This window comes from Raphanus sativus, unplaced genomic scaffold (assembly GCF_000801105.2).
Source record: "Raphanus sativus cultivar WK10039 unplaced genomic scaffold, ASM80110v3 Scaffold1434, whole genome shotgun sequence".
NCBI lineage: Eukaryota > Viridiplantae > Streptophyta > Magnoliopsida > Brassicales > Brassicaceae > Raphanus > Raphanus sativus.
The window spans coordinates 1-18,394 of record NW_026616745.1 but is presented as its reverse complement, the minus strand read 5'-3'; the positions used below and the strand labels follow the sequence as shown (position 1 = coordinate 18,394).

Here is an 18,394-nt window from a genome sequence, read left to right as displayed (position 1 = left end):
CATCACACTTCTGTCCTAAACTCATCTCACTGTTTTATCGTTATCTCAGCTCTCTTCCCCATCGATCTTCCACCGAGACCACAATCAGAGACCTCGACTTTCATTTTTTAACATCTCTAATAATGTTAAAAAAAGTTTTTTGACAGCTACTTTTATTTTTATTTACTTTTTATCCTTTTATTTAAAAGAATAAATTTTAAATATTATATTTTCTTTTTGAAAAAATCTGCATATGAAATAATTAATTCTCATTGGTTGGTGAATCTACGTGAACCCAATAATTTCTCTTAAAAATATGTGAGAGGCTTGGGTTCGATTATGTGCAAAGTTTTTTTCAAATTTTCAGCCATTTTTTATTTATTTTGGGTTTGTGGTCTTGAAAAGCTCATGACCGACTCTGAATAGAACTATCCTTTGAAAATGAATTTTTAAATTTTTTTAATAATTTATAATTAAATAAAAAAAATTCAGATGATACATGGAAATTTATCATTTAAAACAAATTACTTCAATTTACATTTACATGTTGATTATGAGCATTGCAGCCACAATTCCTATGATAGCTCCCTTATCAATCGTTTTCCCATCTGTTCAAAGGCAAAATAACATATTCTTAGGCACAAGAGGGTCATGCTTATTGGTTATATAGAAGTAGATCACTTACCTTCGTTGGTCAGGGGAGGTGGGGACTGCAGCTGAGACGCGGGTTGAGTAGCAGGCTGAGATGCAGGTTGAAAAGCAGGCTGAGATGCAGGTTGAAAAGCAGGCTGAGATGTAGGCTGAGGCGCTAACTTAAGAGGACTAAAGGCGCCATTGTAGGGGTACATATCCAACCGGAAAAGACAATTAGGCCAATACACATAGCCGCCTTGCTCCCCACGACAGCAATCTATATAGTAATCAACACTTTGTCGTAAACAGGTCTTACAATTAGAGGGAGAGACGTCAGGGGTGCATTGCATTAACGCATATACATTTATAGAGCTTGTCAAGGCTGCTACATCAGCTGCGTAGAATCTACTGTTAGAGAATGGTACATTCTTGCCTGATGATGACAAAGCTGCGGTCACCATACGAACTGCTAATCGCTCCAAGAACCTGTCAAAATCTGTTAAGTTTGTGCTGAGATTTTCAACGTTGGCACCATAAGAAGGTGAATCTGTATCCACCGGTCTAAAAGACGGGCTGTTAGAGTAGCGTGCCATACATAGAGTTTCACCTCCACCTGACCAATAAAAAGCTGCTGCCTGGTTGGGACAGCTCTGTATTAACTGGTCAGACGCAGCCTTGATACAATCCGAACAAAACTCTTGTTTAGCGCCTGGGATGCACATCCCCAGCGCGTAGACCTGGTCAGGATACGTCCCAACCGAAACGTTGAAGAAGCCATCTTTAGCTGCCACCTCAGATGCAAGAGATGAGAGGATAAGTTGACGGTTCCTGTCAAAAGTATCACCTGGTCTAAACGTTCCAAAATTTTCCAAGCAAACCTGCGCAGAGACAACAACAGTTACGCTCACGGGAAGAAGCCAGAGGGCCAATGAGAGGAGATTGTTTTGACCCATCTTTTTTGAAGTGGACTCGAAGCAACTTGTGACGAGCCTAACTCGGGATCTGAGTGTTGCAGAAATTGTTGGGGATGGATTGTCACCATCCACAAGGCCCAGCGAACAGGAGGCCCATTACTACCATTCAAAGGATGACCGGCTCGGGGACGGCTTCTGACGAGCCGCGACTCGGCTCGTGACCTCTATAGCTGAAGGACGAGAAGCCGATGGAAACGATCAGGCGGCTCGGGCCGAGCAGTCATCTCGACTGGGCCTTTTAGAACAAAAGGCCCATAACGAAGGGGACGAATTAGGTCAAAACCAACCGACCTAGGAGACTATATAAGGAGTTGAGGACAGGAAAGAAGGGCATCACCAGATAGACAGACAGACTTGCGGCTAGATTAGGGTTTCCTTTATTCTCTTTGTATCTCGCCGCTCTCTTGTACTTCCGGCTAGGAGCTCACCGAGCATCGACTAGCCGGCTTTCTTACTCTTGTACCCTCGTTATTCCGACTCTAATAAAACGTCTCTGTTCATCCCACTCTTGAGTTCTTTTACTTTCTGTTAACCAAACTCACCTCAAACAATTGGCGCCCACCGTGGGGCATATCAGAGTAACGTTTCTTAGCCTAGTATGACGATTGGTGACTCAAACCCCGGCTCTTCCGGCGAAGCGACCGAGCTTACGCCTCCGCCTCCTCCCCCTCTTCTCTCGTCGGACTTCATGAGCTCCGTGATGGCTCGCCTCGCGCATCAAGAAGAAGTCCAGAAAACGACGAATGAGCAGCTCGCCGCTCTCGTGGCTGCCCTCACTGCTCCCGCTGGACCGACGAACCGTTCCCAACCCGTCTGCCGGCATCTCTTCCCTCCAACGCCGGCAGAAGACCGCGCTGTGGACGAATCTGACCCTAACGGTCCTCCCGCCGTATACCCTGCTCCGACGACAGCAGATCCGACGACGATTCGCGAGATCGCCGAGCTCAAACTCAGCCTTCAACAAATGAGCTCGCAGATCCACCAAGCGACGAGCGCAGCCCCTCAGATCGACAGCGTCATCGCCTCTACTTCGCGCTCGCCCTTCGCTAGCGAGCTAACCAGGGTCCAGCTCCGCAAAATAGAAAAGCTCCGTCTCCCCGAGTACAAACCCGGCGGCGACCCCGTCGAACATCTGACAGCCTTCAACATAGCTATGGCCAGAGCTCGCCTTTCCGACGAAGAGAAGGACGCAGGATACTGTCAGCTCTTCGTCGAAACACTCAACGAACAAGCGCTAACCTGGTTCTCGCAGCTCAGCGAGAACTCGATTCGCAGTTTCCGAGACCTATCTGCCGTTTTCCTCAAGACATACATCATGTTTACCAAGCGAGCAGCAACCGCTTCCAGCCTGTGGAATATGGCGCAAACAAAAGACCAAAGCCTTAAGGACTACATGGAAAAGTTCAAGACGATCGTTTCCCGAGTCGACGTCCCTGATCACATCGCTATCGACGCTTTGATGAACACTCTCCTCGTCAACTCGAAGTTTCGTAAGGACCTGTATTCCAACCCCACGACTTCGCTCCCCGATGCTATTGCCCGGTCTCACAATTTTATCCGAATGGAAGAAGACACCAAGGCAATAATTCGGAAGCAGAACGCTGCCAAGCCGGTTGCAGCCAAAAGTGCGGGAGCTCGGCCAGAGCCACGCCAGCACGCGCCAGCTGATAACGGCGGCAAAAAAGGAGGTCTCCTCTACGTCGTGGACGAGAACAACGCCCCTGTCTCAACCATGGTCATGCACGATAAAAAGTGGAATGTTTATCAGCGAGAGACCGACTCTCCAGATGCGTCCCCCAGTACCCCTAGTGCTGGTGTCGTGGCTAAAGTCGATTCGGCTCCAGGACCGACCAGAACTCCCATCGATCTCACGAAGCATTGCAAGTATCACGACGTGAAGGGACACGACACGACCGAGTGCAAATCTCTCTACGCCCAGTTCCTCTCCTCGATCGAAAGCGGAGACTACAAGATCCAGCCGCCAAAACCCAAACCAAAAGGAGAAAACAGCTGGAGCAGAAACAAAGACAAGAAAGCTCAGCGCAAATCGCAAGGCAAAAACCGTAAAAACGACAAACAGTCGAAGGACGCTGAGAAGGCCACCCGGGAAACCGATGATGACGACGACTCGGCGGACGACGATCAGCCTGCCAATCGCCAGCGCATTGAAGTGATCCGCGTCCAACCTCAAGGAAGGAACGAACCAGGATCCTCGTCGGACGAGGACGACGATATGGAGACCCCAGACGACACTGTGGATCTTCGGTCCTTCCTCGAGCAAAAGTCTCGATCCACTACCGAGGAAACGCCAGTCTCTTCTGATCTCCGCCGACAGATCGACTCGAATCGCGCCGCGAAAGCTTCGGCACAAGACTCCTCCCAAAGGCAGTCCGCCGACAAGCCGAACTGCGATTTGCGAGACAAACTCAACGCGAAGATCGGCGACCTGCGGACAACCCTTAACCGCAAGAAAAGGGATACTGCCGAAACAAGTAGCGACCTTCGCGATGTGCTCCGCGCAAAGCGAGCACAAACTCGTCCCCGGATAAACGTCATTATGGGTGGATCACCTCCCTGCGGCGACTCAGTTAGAGCAGTCAAAGACCACCGAAGGCAAGCTACTACTTCCCAACGGTGGCCCCAGAAGCAAGTAGACGATCAGCCGATTACCTTTTCGTCTGACGATACACTCGGCGTGCACCTCCCTCACAACGATCCTTTGCTCGTCGTGCTCGGCGTCGACAAGTACGACGTCACAAAAGTACTTATCGATACCGGGAGTTCGGTCGATATCATCTTTCGCGAAACTCTCGTGAAGATGGGAATTGACCTCAACGACGTCAAGCCTTCTACTCGGACCCTGACAGGATTCAACGGCTCGTCAGAAGTAATCGCAGGCACGATCCGCCTCTCGGTTCACGCATGCGGAGTCACTCGGACGGTCAAATTTTCTGTGGTCGGCTCCAAAGCCCCTTACCACGTTATACTCGGCACCCCATGGCTGCACTCAATGCGAGCAATCGCATCAACGTATCATCAGTGTGTTAAGTTCCCAGGATCAGACGGATCGATCAAAACTCTGAAGGGTGATCAGCAAGCCGCGCGAGATCTCCTGATCGCCACGGTTAAAATTCAGCGCTCCCAATCACTCGTCAACTCGGTCTCTCCTCCCACGAGCAAAGTCTGCCCGCAAAAGGAGGAGGTGCTCGAAGTACCAGTCGACGAGTCGGATCCGAGCAAATCAGTCCGAGTAGGCGCATTTCTGCCCGACGAAATGCAGCAGAAGATTCTCGAGTTCCTTAAGCAAAACCTATCCACATTCGCCTGGACAATGTCTGATATGAAGGGAATCGATCCAGCTATCACGACCCACGAGCTCAATGTTGATCCCAACTTCAAACCCATCCGGCAGAAGAGAAGAAAGTTGGGACCAGAGCGATCCAAAGCAGTCGCAGAAGAAGTCGAGCGTCTACTCGGTGCCGGCTCAATCACTGAAGTTCGTTACCCGGAATGGCTAGCCAACCCGGTGGTCGTCAAGAAGAAGAACGGTAAATGGCGCATCTGCGTCGATTTTACCGACCTCAACAAAGCATGTCCTAAGGACAGCTACCCGTTGCCTAGCATCGATCGCCTAGTCGAATCGACGGCCGGCAACGAGATGCTGACGTTCATGGACGCCTTCTCGGGCTATAACCAGATCCTGATGCACCCAGACGACCGGGAGAAAACCGCTTTCATCACTGACCGGGGAACTTATTGTTATAAGGTGATGCCATTCGGGTTGAAAAACGCCGGGGCAACCTACCAGAGGCTCGTTAACAGGATGTTCGCCGACCAGTTAGGGAAAACAATGGAAGTTTATATCGACGATATGCTCGTCAAATCCCTCCGAGCCGACGACCATCTAGCACACTTGAAGGAATGCTTCGCCATCCTAAACAAGTACGGGATGAAGTTGAATCCCGCAAAGTGCACGTTTGGCGTCTCCTCGGGCGAATTCCTTGGTTACATCGTCACGCAACGAGGAATAGAGGCTAACCCGAAACAGATCTCAGCAGTCCTGAACCTCCCCAGTCCGAGAAACTGCCGCGAAGTTCAGAGACTAACAGGACGCATCGCCGCCCTTAATCGTTTTATCTCCCGATCTACCGACAAGTGTCTTCCCTTCTATGATCTCCTCCGAGGGAACAAGAAGTTCATCTGGGATGATAAATGCGAGGACGCGTTCGTTCAACTCAAGCAATACCTGACAACTCCTCCCGTCTTGGCCAAGCCGGACGTAGGAGACGTTTTGTCTCTCTATATCGCCGTCTCCTCGGCAGCCGTCAGCAGTGTCTTGATCAAGGAGGATCGCGGCGAGCAGCGTCCGATTTTTTACACGAGCAGACGCATGACCGGCCCGGAAACCAGGTACCCAACCCTTGAGAAGCTGGCTCTGGCCGTCGTCGACTCCGCGAGGAAATTACGACCCTACTTCCAGTCACACTCTATCGAAGTTCTGACCGACCAACCGCTCCGCACTGTCCTGCAAAATCCCAACAGAGCCGGCCGGCTGACCAAGTGGGCAATCGAACTGAGCGAGCTTGACATTACATACAAATGTCGAACAGCCGCCAAATCTCAAGTCCTCGCCGACTTCCTTGTCGAGCTCACGCCGGATCTTGCACAAGACCTCGACGTCCCGAGTCCCAATTGGATTCTTCATGTCGACGGATCGTCGACGAGTAAAGGATCCGGTGCCGGGGTCCAGCTTCAGTCGCCAACAGGAGAACTCATCCGCCAGTCTTTCAGTTTCGGCTTCCCGGCTTCTAACAACGAAGCAGAGTATGAATCGTTGATCGCCGGTCTTCGTCTCGCCCGAGCCGTCAAAGCCAAACGCTTGAGTGCTTATTGCGACTCGCAGCTCGTCGCCAGCCAGTTTAGCGGCGACTACGATGCTCGCAATGATAGAATGGATGCGTATCTCCGAGTGGTTCAGGAGCTCGCTAGGGAATTCGATTTCTTCGAACTCACCAAGGTTCCTCGCGGAGAGAATGTTTGCGCCGATGCCCTAGCCGCACTCGGGAGCAAACTCCACGATCAGGTCAAAAGGACGATACCCATACATCGGATTGACCGACCAAGCATTGATCCCTCCTCCGACGAAAGCTCTCCCATCGCTCCAATCTTTGCAACAACTCGACGATCCACCACCGATCAAACCGAAACTGATACACCGGATCAAGCCGACACTGAGATGCTCGATCGTGACGACATCCCAGTCGATTGGCGAGCCGAGTTCCTGGATTATCTCCTACGAGAAGAACTGCCAAAAGATAAGTGGGCAGCGAGACGCCTGAAGAGACGCAGCGCCCACTATGTGATCATGAACGACGAACTTCACCGAGTAACCGCGAACAAGGTTCTCTTAAAGTGCATCCAGGGCGATGAAGTGCGCCGAGTAATGGCCGAAACTCACGACGGAGCAGGAGGAAACCATTCAGGAGGCCGAGCACTCGCCCTTAAGATTCGAAGCTTGGGATTCTTTTGGCCGTCTTTGAACACTGACTGTGAAGCATACGCTCGTCGGTGCGACAAGTGCCAGCGTCACGCTCCGACCATCCACAGCCCAACCGAGCTGTTGCGGACATCTTCTGCCCCTTATCCGTTCATGAGGTGGGGGATGGACATCATCGGGCCAATGCCGAACTCACGACAACGTCGTTTCATCCTGGTCCTCACCGATTACTTCACCAAATGGATTGAAGCAGAAGCATTCTCTCAGGTAACGGACAAGGAAGTCCGCACCTTCGTCTGGAAGAACATCATTTGCCGTCATGGTTTGCCGTTCGAGATCATAACGGACAATGGCTCTCAGTTCATGTCCGGAAACTTCAAAGAGTTCTGCAACAAGTGGAATATCCGTCTAAGCCCTTCGACTCCTCGTTACCCGCAAGGAAACGGACAGGCGGAATCCTCCAACAAAATTATCATCGATGGAATCAAGAAGCGACTCGACCTCAAGAAAGGCCATTGGGCCGACGAGCTGGACGGCGTTCTCTGGTCGCACCGAACGACTCCCCGCGGTGCGACCAAATCCACCCCTTTCTCTCTTGCTTACGGGATGGAAGCAATGGCCCCCGCCGAAGTTAACGTGACAAGTCTTCGGCGCGCCAAGATGCCGCAGTTCGTCGAGCTTAATCAAGATATGCTCCTCGATGCCCTTGATGAACTCGAAGAAAAACGTGACCAGGCGCTTCTTCGGATCCAAAACTACCAGAACCAAATCGAGAGCTATTATAACAAGAAGGTAAAAGCACGCCCTCTCGAGCTCGGCGACCTCGTCCTGCGCAAAGTTTTCGACAACACAAAGGAGCTCAATGCTGGCAAGCTAGGGACCAATTGGGAAGGACCTTACAAGATCACTCGAGTCGTTCGACCAGGCGTCTACCGACTCGAGACTTCCCGCGGAGAGGCAGTCCCACGAGCCTGGAACTCGATGCATCTTCGCCTCTTCTACCAATAGAAATTCCCCATCTTTTCTCCGAGCGAATGACCAGCAGGTCACTGTTCGCAAAAAAAAAAAAAAAAAAAAAAAAAAAAAAAAACCGAGTAGATGCACCTAACCGTCACTTCTACTCGTCCGAGTGAATGCGCTACTATAGCCACTTTCACTCGGTCAAACGAACTACGAAAGGCTTGATCCTCATCCGAGGTACGTAGGCATCCCTTCACAGGGTCCAGCCCCAACCAAAACAAAGTCCAAACCTTTTCGCGAAAGAATGACGAACAGTCACTTTCTATTAAACGATGCCAACCCCTTTTTCAAGCGGAGTACGAGCACTCGCCCAAATCAATCGATTGGGTCTTGATCAGACGTCAGTCGAAGGGAATAACAGCCTCGCGTCACCTGTGCATCACGCATTGACCGGCTACCCGATGGAAATTCTAGACCAAGTCTAACCGAAGAACGACGGTTTGGCCGACCAACAGTTCTCTCGGTTACTGCAATGCGTCTCGGAACCTTTTCCTCGGTAATTCAATAGAACGATTAGAGATTCTCTTTGTAATCGCTTAATCAACCACTTGTAAAAGTTTCGTTGAATAAAGAAGATTCGAACGAGCAACCGCCTCTAATTTCCTGTTCTATCTGAAAAATTGGGAACTCGCTGGCAAATGCGAGTAACCGCTCGAACGAATCCTTTCTCGGTTAAAAACAAAAACGATTTACATATTTCTAAGTGGAGACGACTTACTGAAATATATAATAAAAATTCATAAAAAGTCTGAAGAAAAAGGAAGGCAGTAGTTCATACAACAAAAGGCCTTAGCCGAGAAAAGGAAATAAAGGCACAAGCGCCAAAAGTCAGATACAACAAACATCGAATACTAATCCAAGGCAGGAAGATCCTCCTTGGGATGTTCTTCGCTCGCGCCAGAGTCCGCCCCCTCGAGATGTCCTTCACTCGCGCCAGAATCCGCATCCTCGAATGACGGCGAGTCGGAGATATTGACCAGCGTGTTGGAGATCGGTTCGTCGGGAGCTGACTTGTTTGTCTCCTCAGCCACGGAAGGGTCCTTAAGGGCAACTTCTTGACCCGGGAGAACAGCATCAGAGCGAGCTGGCGACTGAACGGTGTCGAGAAGGCTCTTCGACGGCTCTTCGGATCGATCTCCTGGTGCTCTGAGGGGAGTGCGAAGCGTCTTGGCGGCCTCGGAGTCGAGCAAGTCCATGTTCGACCCAAATTTGTCGATTTTATCCATCATCTCCTGGATAACGAACCTCGACTCGAGCACGAGAGGAGATAAAGAGAGGTCCTTCTCGAGAAGATCATCTACGATCAAACGCTTCACCTCCGCATCATAATGCTTCTCTTGCCCGGCGTAGATATCAATATCTCCCTGAGAGATGTTTCTACCTGCCGCTTTCATTCCTTCGAGGCAACGTCTCATCCCCCGAGCCTGGCCGAGCATGCATCTCGCATCCTCAAAGTTATCGCGACGGGACTCCCGATCCCGGATCCTCTGGAAGCGAGCGGCGGCTTTCCCATGCATCGCCGCCATTACTCGGATCCGTTCGTGAGTAACCTCATAACGGCGCGACTCTCGGAGACGATCCATCTCCTTGGAATGCTCTAAGGCAGCAGCCGCCTTCTCTTCCTCGAGGGTCTTCTTCTCGTTTGCCAGCGTGGTTTTCTCTTTCTCGAGCGCTTTAACCAACTCCCGGGCTCGCTTCAGCTCCTTGTTCATAGCCGCCTCTTTCTGAAAGAGTTCATCCCTCATGGCCGCTTCTGCAATAACCGCGTCGTCCTTCTTCTTCAGCATGACCTCTAAGGCGACAGTCGCCTCCTTGGTGTTGTGCCGTTGCCTATCAATCACACTATAGGTCCTCTTCAGCTCCTTGTCGTATTTGCGGACGACCTCGTTCCAGTCACCTTGGCTCTGCAACACATCAAAGAAAGAGTTGGGACAGGATGACCAAGTGAGAAGAAAGACGAGAAACGAATGCAATGCAGAAACTATACTTACCTTAACCGAGGAACCGGCAGCAGCGGTGTAGTCGTCTTGGAAAACTAAGTCTTTGACGAGTGGGAGATGCTCCCTACTTCCCCGGACTTGGCGGACGAAACGAGCGCAATCTCTCTCGTTACAAACGAGAGGAGTGTCCCGTTTGAAAATGAAGTCCACTTTGTCCGGGCAAAACCCTTGCAGGTTCTTCGGCACAGCCTTACCCTCCTGAGCCTTCGGAGAGGACCTGTTCGATCCCCGGGCATCTTCACGAACCGCCGCCTTTGGGAGGGAAACGGCGGTGGTCGGAGCCTCCACGGTTTCCTTTTCCGTACTGGGCGCTACCTCATGCCCCGAGGATTCGCCGGCTCTCTTCTTATTCTTTTTCGACTTCTTCTTCACCTTAGAAGAAGTCCCCTGATGATCATCCGCCTGACCACCATCGAGAGACGGATCCGGGAGAACGTCGTCTCGAGAATTGTTGCTAGGCTCCAAGGCCTGGAGCTCCCCTCTCTCCACAGAGGAAGGCCGAACCTCAACGGGATCCTTGCGCGCCCGCTTCTTCTCCGATCCGGCGCCCGCACCGGTGGAAGTCTCCTCGGCTTGCTTCTCCTCGGAAGAAATGTCTTCCCTCTCCTTCCTCTTGCTCCCCGTCTTTCTCATGAGCTGAGCCCCATCCGACTCAGCCGCTCTCGGCTCCCCGGGATCGGAGGAGTTTGCGTTAGAGCTTTGGTCCGGTTCCATGAACCCGGCTTGCTTCCCAACCACCAAACTTAGATCCGGTAATTCCCTCATAGCTCTGGCTCGGTTAATTTCAATCTGCTCGGCTTTGGTGAACAAGTCGATTCTCTTCGACTTCTTGGTGATGAGAGGAACGGTGTCCGAACGCCAAACCTCTGCAAAGACGAGAGAAAGCGACTTAGGATCCTCGAGGGAACCGAGCAAAAGAAGAGAAAGAGAAACTTACGCTGCTTGATCCGATCAATCGACCTACGAATCCTCCTGTACGAGAAGTTCTCCCAAAAGTCCTGTTTCTGGGACGCGACAATCCGAGCACTCTCCAAGAAATCTTCTTCGTACTCCGCGGTATTCGAGTGAGGAACTGTCAAAAGAAAGACGAGAAAGAGATGGTCAGGAGTCTGAAACGGTAAAAGGTTAAAGAACATTCAATACCAAATTCGTTGTTCCAAAGAACACGGTAACCGGTCTTCAGCGGCTCCTCGAAAGCCGAGCGATCGGATTTAACATAGAAGTACGATCGCTGCCAATCGTTCGTCTTGGTCGGATAGCCCGTTACCACATTATAGTTCGGGCGTATCTTCAGTGATAACAGGCCTCGATTAATCTTCACCGAGACCAGCTCCTCAAATGCTCGGACACTGAGAGCAGCGCCAGCTTCCGCCCCAATCACCATCAGCGCAACTGCCAGACGCCAAGCGCCATTCAAGAACTGGCTCAAAGCGACTCCTCGGCGCATCGTGTAGGCGGTGACGAGTCGAGGAATCGGAAACCATAGTTTCGTGTCCTTTTCGAAGTACGACTCGTATACGCACTGATATCCCTTCGGGGGGGGGACCACGGCCTTTGGGTCTCTGACGGGATTATGAATGTAACCCCGGTCGCCTTGCTTCTCTTCAGCAGCTTTGTCACCGACTCGAATGTGGATCGCGTCGGTAAAACGTTCCTCCAGTCTTGCCCCTCAACTACAGAGGGACGAGCTCGCGACGGATCGAGTCTGCGCTGCTCCTCGAAAATATTTCCCGGGTAGAAGCAGTAGGGAGTCATCCCGTCGTCAGGGGAGCCATCGTCTCCGTCATCGTCTGCGCGAGATTGAACCATCGCTACCGAGACGAGCATACGCTGCTCTCGGGTCATGTTCTCGGTATCCATCATCGCCTCGCGATGAGCCGCCTCCACACTATCGCCGGACCCGCGAACCCTCTCCAGATCACTATCGGGACCAGTGGTGCTCGAAATCATCTTTCCCTTTTGTTCTCGAGAAAGTCGTTCGCTCGTCGACATATTGAGTAGAGGAACTAAAACAGAGAGCAAAAGCTAGAGAGATAAGGAGTAGAGAGAGAAAGTACCTGATAAACTGAGAGAAGAATGAGAGAGATCTCGAGAGAGACCTCTTATTTATAGAGAGAGTGAAGGCGCCTCCCACGAGGTGCCATCATTAGCCTAAACGGGCCTAATTGGGCCTGTCGGCGGGCTCGCGCGTCACACTCAGACGCGACTTCTCGGATTCCCCGACAAAAACCCTAGCGACGTTTCGGCTTCTCGATCGAAAACCGGTGATGGTTCGGTCACATCAAAAACCGGCACAGTCGATTCATCGGTTTAGAGGAGTTCATCTGAGGCATCGAGCGTACGATAGGTCGGTTGTTCGTTCGGGAACGTCTGGAACTCTTTCCACCAGCGGTTCCTCGGTTAAATCAAAGGAACCGACTATCAAACCTCCTATTCTTCGAGCCCTAACTAACTAATTCGCTGCGACCAGCTGCTCGACAACGAACTAGGGGGGGACTTACTGTTGGGGATGGATTGTCACCATCCACAAGGCCCAGCGAACAGGAGGCCCATTACTACCATTCAAAGGATGACCGGCTCGGGGACGGCTTCTGACGAGCTGCGACTCGGCTCGTGACCTCTATAGCTGAAGGACGAGAAGCCGATGGAAACGATCAGGCGGCTCGGGCCGAGCAGTCATCTCGACTGGGCCTTTTAGAACAAAAGGCCCATAACGAAGGGGACGAATTATGTCAAAACCAACCGACCTAGGAGACTATATAAGGAGTTGAGGACAGGAAAGAAGGGCATCACCAGATAGACAGACAGACTTGCGGCTAGATTAGGGTTTCCTTTATTCTCTTTGTATCTCGCCGCTCTCTTGTACTTCCGGCTAGGAGCTCACCGAGCATCGACTAGCCGGCTTTCTTACTCTTGTACCCTCGTTATTCCGACTCTAATAAAACGTCTCTGTTCATCCCACTCTTGAGTTCTTTTACTTTCTGTTAACCAAACTCACCTCAAACAGAAATTCACAGTGTGGTTTCTGATATTTTAAATCTTTCTGCTGAGTTTGAATCTGTTTCTTTTGTCTGGATCTCTAGAGAGAAGAATCTCATGGCTGATAGTTTGGCCAAATCTGCTCTGTCTGTATTTGAACTTGGTAGTTGGGAATGCTGTTAATGCTCCCCGCTAACTGTTTTTCTAATTAATGAATGTGTTTCAAAAAAAAAACAATGACAACTTGTTTGAAAAAGAGGAAAAACAAGTTTGAGAACTGGACCGCTGAAAGTGCTGCACACCTAGTTGATGGAAAGACTTTTTTTTAGTTAAATGTTAATTTAAAATCAAAAGAAAAATGGTTCTTTTTTACACGGAATGCATCATTTAATCAGAAAGAACTTTAAAACTAAAGCGCTGACATTTTCCTGAGCTGTTCTCCTATGATATAGCTTATAGCTACAGTTAAAACCCTTCCACATATTGCCTGTCTGCGATCCTTAGCAGCCTTATGCGCATTTGTTTGTCAATGAGACGGATCAGGTTTGACTGAGGAGTGGGTGTGTCACCATGACGTTGAGAGTTTCGCTCTCTTTATAGTGTGTATAAGGCGGTCTGAAACACATAGCGCTTGAGGAACCTGTGTGTATTGGACTGTGATGACCGGTGAGATATTGGTGCCACTAACTCGTTCCAGTTCAGAGAGAACTGACTGCCCAAAAGCTTCTGCGTCAGCTCTTTCCACACTGTCCAAGTATGTAAGAATAACTTTTATGATTTCTATAATGAAATCTAACCCAAGACCGTAAGTTAGATTTAGATTAATTCTAACCCTAATGCATTTTTAAAGAAGATAGAAGGACTTACCTTGATCCATGCTTAGATGCAATTTCACCAATTGATATTCTCTATTCTTAACCTTCCACCTTCAAGATTCCTTTGATGGAGAGGAATCAAATCTGTCTTTCTCTCCTTGATATTGTCTTGTCACGTTGATTAATTACAAAGGAGGAACCATGTGATGTGGTTTATATATTTATGTTAATGGTTGTGATGGTTCACGACAATTACCATATAACCACTTTTCTATGCAGCCACCTTTTTATGTAACCCCCACTTATATGTATATACAATCATCTTTATGTAGTTAATATTAAGTAACCACCTTTTTATGTAACCCCCACTTATATGTATATACAATCATCTTTATGTAGTTAATATCAAGTAATTACAAATTCTATATAGACAAATAAACAATAGAGAATGACATTAACACTAAAATGGGTTGTCAATACACCCATATTCTAATTCTTTAATCCAAACTGATTTATCACGGTATCGTCTTTTATGTTATAATATAAATTATTAAAATAAAATTTGATCTTTATATTAAACCAATAGATACATAGGTCATATAGCATATAAAATATTTTATATTCTCCCACTTGACCTTTGTGTAGAGTTTAATAATTTTAGTGTGCAATTTTACATCAGATTGATCTTTACTATAATTAGAACTGATCGAATCATGGTGATACTTAAACACAACCACTTTCAATGATGCTAAAATACACTTTAACGGTTAATTATTCTAAACTCAAGTCAATGGCATCCTACCATTGGATATAAATACTATCAACTATAGTAAAAGAAATCACTAATCTTTTTCATATTATTAACTATATTCAATGATCCACTTTTGGGTGATATTCTAGGATATAGAAAAAAAAATTGATCACTAAAACTTTAATGTCATTTATAGCATCTCTTTAATCATGATCAATCATACTATTATTAATTTTAATATTTGTAAGTACATAACAAGATCACTTTGGTGACTAACATGTTATAAACTATACAAAAATTAAAATATTAATAGGTAAATTTAGCCTAATATTATGTTATATTTCATAACATAAATTTCTATATTTTTCTGATGATCCTGGTATCCAGATGCCTCGAGAGAAACCCGACTAGCGCCTAATGACAGTTTTGGAAATCTGGGCATTGCCCACCAAAAATTTTGGGTTTAGTATGAACATCTCTAATAATTTTTTTTTCCGTCAAGACTGATTCATCTTTATTATTAAACACTTTTAAAATACGCGTTAGTTTTTAGTGTTATTTAAAACGGTATGCCATTGAGCATTTAATTAATCTTCCTATATTAATGTTTGTTTTTTTCAGTTATTTAATATGTGTTTCCTAAAATTTCTTTGTCTTTTTCTGTTTAATTAATGCATTTCCAAAATCCAATTATATTTAATGCGTGTTACCTTTTATGATTTTCTCTCTTTTCTGTTTAATTAATACATTTACAAAATCGAATTCGAAATAAAAGAGTTTGGCAATAATAATTAATAAACCTAACTTATATTATTCATTGTTTTTTTCCTATTTTCTTATATATGTGTGTGTCAGGAAATAATTAATAAACATAGTTTTAAATATTTAATGAACAATATTATTTTAAAATATGTAATTATATTTTTATTATTTATTAGTAATAACTGAAAATAAAAGTCACATTAAAATAATCATTTATATAATATATAAATATATTATGTCACATATATTTTTCATATAAATAATACCACAATATAAGTTCAGTATATAAATATATAGCACCATATATATTTTAAATAATATATACAACAGTTTTATTATTCATTATCATAAATTTTGATCCATATAAATCAAAATACATTTGTACGGATATATTGGGTCATATTCAGAAAATTTTATTTTCTAGATATTTTATACATAAATCTAATTATACAAATGTTTAATTTGTTTATATGATCTAATTATTTAAATGTTTGATTTGTTTATATGATGTCTAATAAATATCGGTCATATAATTTACTGTAGAACGCAAAATAGTTATTCGATATAATTAAGCACATTGTTATTTTTAAATATGTTATATTAGTACACACATTACAAACTATATATAATATTTAGTATAAACAAAAAAAAATGATATTAACACCCGCTCGGTCGGTCAAAATATAGTTATAAACTTATAATTATAAGGCACTAACGCCAACACCCTCCTTACAAAAAGGGGACTTTTTGCTGCTAACTAGTCCACCCCACCAAAAAAAACAGAGCATGAGAGAATTACAAAACAGAGCACTATAAAACAGAGACCATCACACTTCTGTCCTAAACTCATCTCACTGTTTTATCGTTATCTCAGCTCTCTTCCCCATCGATCTTCCACCGAGACCACAATCAGAGACCTCGACTTTCATTTTTTAACATCTCTAATAATGTTAAAAAAAGTTTTTTGACAGCTACTTTTATTTTTATTTACTTTTTATCCTTTTATTTAAAAGAATAAATTTTAAATATTATATTTTCTTTTTGAAAAAATCTGCATATGAAATAATTAATTCTCATTGGTTGGTGAATCTACGTGAACCCAATAATTTCTCTTAAAAATATGTGAGAGGCTTGGGTTCGATTATGTGCAAAGTTTTTTCAAATTTTCAGCCATTTTTTATTTATTTTGGGTTTGTGGTCTTGAAAAGCTCATGACCGACTCTGAATAGAACTATCCTTTGAAAATGAATTTTTAAATTTTTTTAATAATTTATAATTAAATAAAAAAAATTCAGATGATACATGGAAATTTATCATTTAAAACAAATTACTTCAATTTACATTTACATGTTGATTATGAGCATTGCAGCCACAATTCCTATGATAGCTCCCTTATCAATCGTTTTCCCATCTGTTCAAAGGCAAAATAACATATTCTTAGGCACAAGAGGGTCATGCTTATTGGTTATATAGAAGTAGATCACTTACCTTCGTTGGTCAGGGGAGGTGGGGACTGCAGCTGAGACGCGGGTTGAGTAGCAGGCTGAGATGCAGGTTGAAAAGCAGGCTGAGATGCAGGTTGAAAAGCAGGCTGAGATGTAGGCTGAGGCGCTAACTTAAGAGGACTAAAGGCGCCATTGTAGGGGTACATATCCAACCGGAAAAGACAATTAGGCCAATACACATAGCCGCCTTGCTCCCCACGACAGCAATCTATATAGTAATCAACACTTTGTCGTAAACAGGTCTTACAATTAGAGGGAGAGACGTCAGGGGTGCATTGCATTAACGCATATACATTTATAGAGCTTGTCAAGGCTGCTACATCAGCTGCGTAGAATCTACTGTTAGAGAATGGTACATTCTTGCCTGATGATGACAAAGCTGCGGTCACCATACGAACTGCTAATCGCTCCAAGAACCTGTCAAAATCTGTTAAGTTTGTGCTGAGATTTTCAACGTTGGCACCATAAGAAGGTGAATCTGTATCCACCGGTCTAAAAGACGGGCTGTTAGAGTAGCGTGCCATACATAGAGTTTCACCTCCACCTGACCAATAAAAAGCTGCTGCCTGGTTGGGACAGCTCTGTATTAACTGGTCAGACGCAGCCTTGATACAATCCGAACAAAACTCTTGTTTAGCGCCTGGGATGCACATCCCCAGCGCGTAGACCTGGTCAGGATACGTCCCAACCGAAACGTTGAAGAAGCCATCTTTAGCTGCCACCTCAGATGCAAGAGATGAGAGGATAAGTTGACGGTTCCTGTCAAAAGTACCACCTGGTCTAAACGTTCCAAAATTTTCCAAGCAAACCTGCGCAGAGACAACAACAGTTAAGCTCACGGGAAGAAGCCAGAGGGCCAATGAGAGGAGATTGTTTTGACCCATCTTTTCAAAAGTTCCTTTCGTGTTTGAACAACAAGATGAGTAATAGAGTATAGACTAACTTACATACAGTATATAAGAATGGAGAATATAATAAATTATGACAACTTGTTTTAAAGAGACGAAGAACAAGTTTGAGAACTGGACCTCTGAAAGTGCAATACAGCTAGTGATGGAATGACTTGATGAATACGTGTGGTCAGTTATCTATCGTCTAGCTTTTTGTCATAATGATTTTCAACTTCGTTCTAAACCATCCCAGGACCATTACGAGCTCGTAAAAAGACTATTTAGACCGGGGACCTAGAGCGCACCACCAAAAGGCTGTCCCATTATTTTTATTTTTTTTGTTATAATTTAAAATATAATCAAAATATTACAAAATAATATTAAAAGTTAGTTTGTTTCAAATAACAAAAGGAATCAAAATATACTGTTTGTGGACGGTAATTATTTTTACCTTTTTCTTGCAAGGTCATTTACCAACTTCTAATAACCAAGTTTTTCAGCTAAAAGTTTGTAAGAACTTACAATAACAAAATGATACAATTTTAAATTAATATTCAATAAGTTCTTTGAAAACAAACTAACTTGAATA

The 18,394-nt window shown here is 45.8% G+C and overlaps 3 protein-coding genes across 5 annotated transcripts; all 3 read right to left on the bottom strand.

The window, feature by feature from the left end:
• Nucleotides 1–416: 416 nt before the first annotated feature.
• Nucleotides 417–1,642, bottom strand: LOC130504223 (putative cysteine-rich receptor-like protein kinase 30). Of its 2 annotated transcripts, XM_056998815.1 has the most exons (3): nt 1,208–1,642; nt 665–1,108; nt 417–587 (listed from the first exon to the last, which is right to left on the bottom strand). In XM_056998815.1, exons 1-3 carry the CDS (start codon nt 1,563–1,565, stop codon nt 520–522), a joined length of 870 nt encoding a protein of 289 aa, XP_056854795.1. In that variant the 5' UTR covers nt 1,566–1,642; the 3' UTR covers nt 417–519. The 2 variants fall into 2 exon arrangements, with proteins under 2 accessions (XP_056854795.1, XP_056854794.1); XM_056998814.1 differs by having other exon boundaries at nt 448–587; nt 665–1,634.
• Nucleotides 1,643–8,954: 7,312 nt separating this feature from the next.
• LOC130504224 (meiosis-specific protein ASY2-like) lies at nt 8,955–11,487 on the bottom strand. Its single transcript, XM_056998816.1, has 4 exons — nt 11,247–11,487; nt 11,041–11,175; nt 10,095–10,969; nt 8,955–10,007 (listed from the first exon to the last, which is right to left on the bottom strand). Exons 1-4 carry the CDS (start codon nt 11,485–11,487, stop codon nt 8,955–8,957), a joined length of 2,304 nt encoding a protein of 767 aa, XP_056854796.1.
• A 5,195-nt stretch (nt 11,488–16,682) lies between these two features.
• LOC130504222 (putative cysteine-rich receptor-like protein kinase 30) lies at nt 16,683–18,024 on the bottom strand. 2 transcript variants are annotated; one of them, XM_056998813.1, is made up of 3 exons: nt 17,442–18,024; nt 16,899–17,342; nt 16,683–16,821 (listed from the first exon to the last, which is right to left on the bottom strand). In XM_056998813.1, the coding sequence occupies exons 1-3, from the start codon at nt 17,797–17,799 to the stop codon at nt 16,754–16,756; spliced, it is 870 nt and encodes a 289-aa protein (XP_056854793.1). In that variant the 5' UTR covers nt 17,800–18,024; the 3' UTR covers nt 16,683–16,753. The 2 variants fall into 2 exon arrangements, with proteins under 2 accessions (XP_056854793.1, XP_056854792.1); XM_056998812.1 differs by having other exon boundaries at nt 16,899–17,969.
• Between the last annotated feature and the right edge of the window lie 370 nt (nt 18,025–18,394).

Coding starts and splice junctions, on each gene's coding strand:
- LOC130504224 (XM_056998816.1), bottom strand. CDS start 11,487: ATGGTGATTGGGGCGGAAGCTGGCGCTGCTCTCAGTGTCCGAGCATTT. Junction 11,176..11,246: donor TCTTTGGAACAACGAATTTG/GTATTGAATGTT, acceptor TTCTTTTGACAG/TTCCTCACTCGAATACCGCG. Junction 10,008..10,094: donor CTGCCGGTTCCTCGGTTAAG/GTAAGTATAGTT, acceptor GATGTGTTGCAG/AGCCAAGGTGACTGGAACGA.
- LOC130504223 (XM_056998814.1), bottom strand. CDS start 1,565: ATGGGTCAAAACAATCTCCTCTCATTGGCCCTCTGGCTTCTTCCCGTG. Junction 588..664: donor ACCTCCCCTGACCAACGAAG/GTAAGTGATCTA, acceptor GCCTTTGAACAG/ATGGGAAAACGATTGATAAG.
- LOC130504222 (XM_056998812.1), bottom strand. CDS start 17,799: ATGGGTCAAAACAATCTCCTCTCATTGGCCCTCTGGCTTCTTCCCGTG. Junction 16,822..16,898: donor ACCTCCCCTGACCAACGAAG/GTAAGTGATCTA, acceptor GCCTTTGAACAG/ATGGGAAAACGATTGATAAG.